The sequence below is a fragment of the Acinonyx jubatus genome, chromosome D4 (genome assembly GCF_027475565.1).
Source record: "Acinonyx jubatus isolate Ajub_Pintada_27869175 chromosome D4, VMU_Ajub_asm_v1.0, whole genome shotgun sequence".
NCBI classification, from domain to species: domain Eukaryota; kingdom Metazoa; phylum Chordata; class Mammalia; order Carnivora; family Felidae; genus Acinonyx; species Acinonyx jubatus.
Window position 1 is genome coordinate 36,086,081 of NC_069391.1, and position 8,207 is coordinate 36,094,287.

Genomic DNA, 8,207 nt, shown 5'->3' on the forward strand with positions numbered 1-8,207 from the left:
GTGTGTGTGTGTGTGTGTGTGTGTGTGTGTGTGTGTGTGTAAGGTGTTGAAAGAATAATTTTGAAAGGGAAGGTGGGAAAAGAGAACTAGAATGAAATCTCCACCACAGGTATATTCTTAGGTAGATTCATTTTAGGAAAAAAGTTGAAGATCTGAAAACTGATGCCCTAAAAATTGTACATGTCTGAATTTCCCTTGGAAAGACTTCATGTGCCCGAGTTTGAAGACCAGAGTTGTCGTTCAAAAGTCTAGTCTTTCAAGACCACAATCTCTGCTACGAATTGCTGAAGTTTCCCTTGTGGCTAAAGCCGAGAATTTGACTCTACATTCAGCTCTGCCAGCCTCCTCAGGGTAGTAAGCTTCAAATGTTTCAGCCTTATGGTCTAATTTTAAGGTGGGAAGGGGTTAGGAAAGAAGGAAGAGGGAGAAAAGAAGGACCACTTGGGTCAATAGATCAAATTAGAATCCTACCATGCCAAAGATCTCCCTTTTTAGCAAGCACCCTAGTGATTCTGCTGCAGCGGGGGGACAGGTCAATTCTGTCCAAGACTGCAAGGGAAAGAACTGACTGAGAAAAGGACAAAGAGGACAGTGTTGTCAGGAGACGGTTTGGTGGCATGATAGGAACAGAAGCCAGACTGAGTGGTTTAGAGATTGATCTGGAAGCAAGAGGTGGAGCCAGAGAATAGATGCACAGGAAGCTCAACTAAGGAAATAGATGAGCAGAGAACAAGAGCTGGACTTCAGGGCCAAGGAGGGTTTGTTTCCAGAAAAAGACAAACTTGAGAATATTTGTGGAATAAAGAGAGAAAATCAGGAAGGGGGTGGAGAGAGAGAAGGAACTGACGGTCCTGAGAAGTTGTGAGGTGACAAAACGAGACCCAGGGGAGGGGATCAATGCTGAATCCTGGAAGGACAGCTCTTCCTCTGGGATGCAGGAAAGCAGCAGAAGGTCTGGAGAGAGTTTTGGTAGATGTGGGCTTGTTCATGGAGCTCAGATCATTTGACCTCTATTTCTCTGGACGTGTGGTGGCAGAATGAGAGGTAAACAGTTGAGAAAGAGGAGAGAAAAGAGTGGGGCCCCAGGACACCAGAGAGGGTTAGAGAATCAGCCGTGGGGAATGGCACCCGGAGTCAGTGAGAGGTGACGCGGTGGCCAGATAAGCCTGGTGGGGTGGGGGTGGGGGTGGGGCAGGTGGGCTTAGCCACATGGATCTGTAAGGTGCTGTTGTTCTTCCAGCTGGAGGATGGCAGTGAGGTAAGCAGAGGTGGGGGCTACCCAGCGCTGAAGAAGTGAGAAGGGTGGGAGAAATTCCAGAGAAGAGGTCAGCTGTGAAGTGGAAGGTCCTCGCCTGCAGGGAACAAAGTAAGACGGGGCAGAAGGCAGGCTTTGAAGCCAGAGACCACCCAGCAGTGAGGTCAAGATGATGATGCTGAGCAAGTCAAACGGGGCTGAGAGGCAAAAAGAAGGGGATGGAGCAGGTTTGAACGACAAAGCTACCTAAAGCGTCCTGTACTAATACGGTAGCCACTAGCCTCCAGGGTCCCTACGTGGTTGGTTAGTCCAAATGCGTTTGTGCTGTAAGTGTAAAGTACACACGATTCCGAAGGCTTCGTACGAGAAAAAAAAGAATGTTAAACATCTCAATAAATGTTTGCACTGATCACTTGTTTAAATAATATTTGGATATATTGCGTTAAATAAGATACGTTAACGTTAATTTCACCTGTTTTTTACTCTTGTAGCATTGCTTCTAGAAAAATTTAAATCACATACATGGCTTGCATTATATTCCTGTTGCACAGCACTGCTATAGATACTCCCTTACTGGGGCATGGATTGTCTGTGTTATGCCCGCGGCCCCAACGCCCGGAACAAGGACCTGCACAGAGAGGCCTCAGTGAATGGTGTGCATGTGAACTGATGAGAGGATGAATAAATCAATTCATGAATGCGTGAGGGGAAAAAATGAGGATTATATATTAGTATGCAAATGAATGAAAGGGGAACAGAGATAGTTAGAATTGAGGACTGCTCATCAAAGCTTTGAGGTAAGGAGCCTCAGAGAGCATTTTATGGGACTTTACTAATATAAAGGCTCAAGAACCTGGACCCTTGCCACACTCTTATTTTCCTTTAAAAAAAATGTACTCTTTTGGCACTTTTATATATGCCAGGACTGTCCTAGGCATTTACATGTATTAACTCATTTAAGCTTCACCCTATGAGGGAGGTGGTGGAATTGGTATTTAAATCAGGCCAACTGGTCCCAATGTCTGTACTCCTAACTACTGTACCATCCTGTCTCTCTTAGCCCCTCTCATCCCCAAGTTTCTCCAGCAGAGACACATTAGTCCCCCCTTTATCTACAGGGGATCTGTTCCAAGACCCCTAATCGATGCCTGAAACTGCAGATGGTACTGAACCCACTGTATTATGTTTTCTCCTATAGAAGCATTTCTCTGATAGAGTTTAATGTATAAATTAAGCACAGTAAGAGATTAACAACAATAACAAATGATGGAACAATTTTAACAATATGCTGTAATGAAAGTTGTGTGAATGTGGTCTCTCTTTCTGTCCCAAAATATCTTATTGTGCTGTACTCCCCCTTCTTGTGATGATGGGAGATGATAAAATTCCTGCGTGAGGAGACGAAGTGAGGTGAGTGACCGCGTTGTGACATAATGTTAGGCTCTTACTGTCTTCTGATGATACATCAGAAGGAGGACCATCTGTTCCTGGATCACAGTTGACCATGGGAAGCAAAGCCACAGAGAAGGGGGGACAACTATATAGATTTGTTTTTTCTCCCTTTACCGATTTCTCTTTTGCTCCCAGTCCCTCAAACCCTGTATTCCTGAAAGTTTTCCATGAACTTTGCTTACTGAAAACAACTGTAAGTAACCCCCCAACTTCCCCACAAATGAGACACACACACACAATGGTTGCATAGTCCAATACAACAGCCAAGTAACCATGCCTCCTCTGTTCCCTCTGCCTCCATCCCTGAGCCTTTCCCACACCACTTTCTCCACCCTCCCCTACCTCACCCCCAGACTGTGAGTCTCCTGTCCCAAACCTAGGATCTGCCCTCCCCTGCCTTCCTGGGCAGACTCAATGGGAGTGAGTGTTGGAGGAGGCTGAGGCTCTAAGCAAATGCTTTATCTCTCAGTCTAGTAGATGCCAGCGGAGATGACTACAGAGGATAGAATGGGGGCTTTCCGGACACCACCTTGGCCAGTGCCCAGGAGTTGCTCTAGTCCCACCCACCGGGGACTCCATTCCAGCCTCAGCTTGGATCCCTCCAGGGACAGAGTAGCCCTGAATTTCCACCCACTGGGAGCAGCCCTAGCCCAGGATCTCCTCTTTCAGGGGCCAAACATAGACTGGAACACTAAGAAGGAACCAACAGGCCACCTTCCTCTCTTTCTCTCATTAAATTGTGAATAATAATGCATTTACTTATTCTCCCACTTAAAAAGTTGTTTACATCCTTTGAAGAATCTTGCAAGGTAGCTTGGCTAGACAGCAGGCAGGACAGTCCAGTGCTTCCGGTGGGGGGGCCAGGGTCTTCCACTCGCCCATCTTTTGGTCCAACAAGTAGGCGTTTGGGTTGATGGTGTAGTCCTTTGTCTGGACATCACTGGCTGTGGTGACACCCCCACAGACAAACACTTTGCTGTCTCCAATGGAGCATATAGCATGGGACACATCCAAGGGGCAGTTGTTGGGCAAGAGAGGCACCGAGGTGGTTGTCTTGTTGGCCTTTATCTTCTGCAGGTTGATTTCCACACTCTGCCGGTGGCTGTGTACACAGAGGATGTTGTCCTGATGGAAAGAGAGCAAGGGCCGGTGGTTGAACTCAATGGGGAAGGTGATACACTGGACCACATCCCCAGTGGTGGTATCAAAGCAGTCCACCACTCCAACCCGAGAAATGTAGCCCTTCACCAAGCAACGCCCCGTGACAATGTACAGGTTCCGGTCACCCTTGGTGATCACGGCTGTGCCATCCATAGGGATGCTCATCTTCCCTGCCAGGCACCAGGCCTCCTTGCGCTCATCATAGCGATAGATGTTGGAGACATACCGCCTTGGAGCAATGCTCCCACCCACTGAGTACACTGTCCCCCCACAGGTCACCATGGTGTGGAAGACAAGCCCAATTGGCAGGTCTGGCAACTTGGTCCAGGAGTTGTCATCCATGTCGTACCGCCAAGCTGTCTTCAGCCCTGAAATCTGCTCAGTGGTGCCACCAGAGATGTAGATGTAGCGACCAGCCGAGGTGGCGCTAAGCGCTGCGGCCCGATAGGGCATCTCTGACAGCTTCAACCACAGGTTCTCCTGGATGATATAGGCAAACACGCCATCATTGAACTTGCCATGGGCCTTCTGGCCCCCTAGGATGACCACCGAATCAAGCAGGGCGCCTTTCCGCTGGTAGCTCAACAGGCTGCATGGCCTCTCCTGTTTTCGGTCCATAAGGACACTCTCAATCAGGGTCACATGGGCCGAGCTGTTCTCCATGCCCATCAACTTGTTGCTGGCAAACATCAGTGTCTTGTTGGAGACGGCATTAAGGTTGATGTAATTGAAGAACTTCTTGAAATACTTCTCCCGCTCATCCTTCCGGAAGTGCACCCAATTGATGAGTGCGCTGAGAGCCTGGTCCTCATTGAGCACATGCAAGTTTTCATCTCGGAGCAGGCGGCCAAAGATGACAGGTGGACAGCGCATGAAGTGCATAGAGCCCTCAGGACTCGCCCAGTAGTGGAAGTTGTCACGAATGCCAGAGTAGGCCAAGTCTGATACCTCTTTGAGCTCAAACAACTCAGCCAAGAAGAGGTAGCGCAAGCAGTTTGCTCGGCGGATGGACTTAATCAGGTAGTCATTACAGTGGATTCGAAGGCGTGGTGTGTTGAAATACTGGGCCCCACGCAGGAGCTCCTCCACGTTCTGCTCCGAGATCACCACCTTGCCGCTGTAGAAGTAGTCCAGGAGCTGGTCCACTGTGGCCGGACTCAGGTAGTTGGGGTCAATGGTGATAAACAGCTCATCGGTGGTCTTCATGTCATTGCTGGAGATGAGGCTCTTCACCAGTGGAGAGACAGCAGCCAGCACGTTGCGATGTGCAAAGAAGACATGGTGGTCCACAGTCAGGGCCATGTCCCAGCACTCTTTGCGTTTCCTCTGTTTGTTCAGGTTCTGCAGCACGAAGCTGTTGTAGTTTTTCTCCGTGAATTCCAATTTCATGGTGCTTCTTGCTGGCTGAGGCAGAAGATCAGCGGCAGGTACTGGAGAACAGACTCTCTCACGCCTTTGGGATTCAGATTGATGGTTGTTTGCAGAGCAGTTGATCGGAAAGGAGGGGGGCTGGGAGAGAGGGTGATGTCATAGAGTGGATGCGGGCATCACAATGCCAGCCCCCTGAGGCCCCTCTCAGAGGCACAGGACCTTTCTCCCCTTTGATGGCTCCAACGTGCCACGGCTAGATCCCCTGCCAGGACTTAATGCCCTGGGCCCAGAGCTCAGGAGAATGGGTTGCAGCTCTAATCTGGGACTTTCCAAACTTAGTTCAAGGTTATATCCGGAATGTTAGAGCCAGTTTGGGTGGAGGGTGGTATGGGAAGAGAAGAGGGGAAGCTGAGGGAAGAAAGGAGATTTTTGGATTTAGAAGAATCTCCCCATGGATAGGAGGGAAACAGACCCAGAGAAGGGAAGGGACTTGCTCAAGATCCCACAGCAGGTTGGAAGTAGACTAGGGCCTGGAACTCAAGCCTTCTCTAACTCAGTGTTCTTTACCTTTCCAGGAAGCTCCTAACTCCCTAGCTCTCCCCAGTCTCTGGTTCTCAGGTCTCGAGGTCCCTTTCTCTGCCAAGGCTCCTGGCCATCAGAGAATTTCAGGCTCTGTCCTTTGCCTTCTGACCTTTGCAGCCATGGACACCGTTTTTCTTTAAAATGGAGAGACAGAGGCTACTAGTTGGAGCAGGGATACAGGAGTTAGCCACACACTGGGGGATGGGAGGGCCTCTGAAGCTCTGATTATTTCAGTTCCACAGCAAACTGGGACCTTCTCTCCACATTTCCAAGTCTATAGTCATGCAGCTTTGGGAGCTGCGGTGGGTCAGCTCTCTCCATCAAGTGTGGACTTGGACCAGTGGCTCAGACTCTTCTAAACTTCGGTTTCCTCTTCTGTGAGATGGGAATAATAGTACCTGCTTCAAAGATCCTTAAGAGTTTAAATCAGAAAATGACTAGACAGTGTTAAGCACAACGTCTGGCGGGTAGCAAACGTCCAATAAATGTTAGCTGCCGTTACTTTATTAATCTATTAGTTCGCCCAGGGCTGGTGTCCTTGGCTGCTCCCTTCCTAAATGCCTCTCTTCGTCTGGTTGGCTTGTGATGGTGGTGGGGGGGTCTGGAATCCCGCGTCCCCTCTGGGGCAGGGGGGCTCCCCGAGCCCCTTCCGGCCACGCGGTGGAGCTGGAGGGCCATCTCCCGCCACTGAGGCCCCGACTGCCACGCCGCTCCTCGCAACCGCAGCGGCTCCAGCTGGGAAAGCGGCGCCCCGCCCCCTCTTGCCACGGGGTTCCGCGCGCCCGGCCGCCGGGTGGCAGGGCCTCCCACGTTCACCACCCGGCCTCCGGTGCCCGCTTTACAGGTGGCGGCCCCGGGGAGAAGCCGTCTCAGACTCGGGGCGTCACCCCTCGGCAACCCGGGCGGGCGTGGGGTTCCCCGAGTGCCCGGCTCCTGCGGAGAGTGGAAGAGCCCGGGGGCCCCACGCGCACCAGCCTCTGGGGGCCCCCAGCGAGGGGCTCAACTCGCAGGCGTTTGCGGGGATGGCCAGATGTCACAGAGAGGACCTGGGCCCGGAGCGCCACTCCTGACCCTTACGTCGTCCTTAGCGCCCCCACTAGGAAACCAGTGTTGCCTGGAGCGTGGGGAGCGTGAGCCTGCCGGCTCTTCCCCTGCCCGGCTTGGTCCACTTATTCATCGTCTCTGCACCACATCCTTCCAGTTTAGACATGGCTTTTTCTTTGGGGATTTGGCAGCTTGAAAAGTATTTAAAAGTACTTACGTTTGAATGCTGAACTTGTTCACCTTGATACCTGAATGGAATAGAGGCACTCAGTCTCTTGGCCTATCCCTGCACAAGGCTAAGAACTAATGTTTTTTCCCATGAAAAGAAGGCTGACTTTCAGCCCCTCCACCAGACTAGCCTCGAGGTTTAGGTGGGCCCCTCTCTGTCCGTTTTCTCCATGTGAGGCTAACTGAGCTCTAAATGCTTCACCAGCCCTGATCTCGCGAGAGGTGGCTGCCACCTGGGTGCAGGTGAGACCTCTTGGTGTTGATGCCGGCCGCTTTTTCATCCATTGGCATCTAGGCTTGCCCTTGTGAGAGGCCGGCAGACCTCACCTCCAGGGGCGTTTCAACCAGTAGAGGATGGGTGGGCTCAGGCCTGTGGTTGCATCCACCCCTTTGCCCCCACATCTTTCAGCCTTAGGGGCATTTTGGTGGAGGAGGTGGCCGGGCCCCTTTACGTTTGTTTCAGGCACCAGAACACCAGGGCAGGAAGTCTCTCCAGTTACGAAAGTTGGGCACAGGGGGTGTCACGGGACCTGAGAAGATCCAGTAGACTTAACTCTTTGTGCCAGACCTGGTACAGCCAGACAGACTGCAGCCCCGAGTGGGGAAGGGAGCACAACTCTGAGAGCACAGGGCTAGAGCCTGGAGCCAGGGTTCCTGATTCCTTCCTCTGCTCTCTGGCGACAAAGGAGAACTGGTGATCTGGCTTGTCTTTGGCTCTTACTGATTTTGGGAGTTGCTGTCTTTAAGAGATCCATTGAAGAAGTGAAATCAATGCCCACCCGTTCAGCCAGCTTTGTTGCCTGGCTTTTCTTCAGCCTAGAGTGCTCTTCTGGTCAGCTTTTTTCTTTCTCCAGCCAACTGACGAAACAGACTCCAACCTCAAGAGCCTGGCTGCATGCCAGCATCCACCCCCCTGTTATGTGTGTGCATTGGGTGGAAGGTGTCCCTGGGAGCCACCAGGAAGTTCACTGACTGGTCATTCAGTCCCTGTTGCTCAAGGTGGTTGCCCAGGTGTGGCCTCAGCCCAGTCTTTTTATTCCCCCCATCCTCAGCTTTCTGACCAGCTCATTATGTGGTTGAATAAGACTCCCTCAGGGAGGGGACCGTACTATTC

The 8,207-nt window shown here is 51.3% G+C and overlaps 1 protein-coding gene across 1 annotated transcript; it reads right to left on the minus strand.

The window, feature by feature from the left end:
- Positions 1–3,426: 3,426 nt before the first annotated feature.
- Positions 3,427–7,232, minus strand: CCIN (calicin). Its single transcript, XM_015079500.3, has 2 exons — positions 7,083–7,232; positions 3,427–5,647 (listed from the first exon to the last, which is right to left on the minus strand). Exon 2 carries the CDS (start codon positions 5,255–5,257, stop codon positions 3,491–3,493), a length of 1,767 nt encoding a protein of 588 aa, XP_014934986.1. The 5' UTR covers positions 5,258–5,647; positions 7,083–7,232; the 3' UTR covers positions 3,427–3,490.
- Between the last annotated feature and the right edge of the window lie 975 nt (positions 7,233–8,207).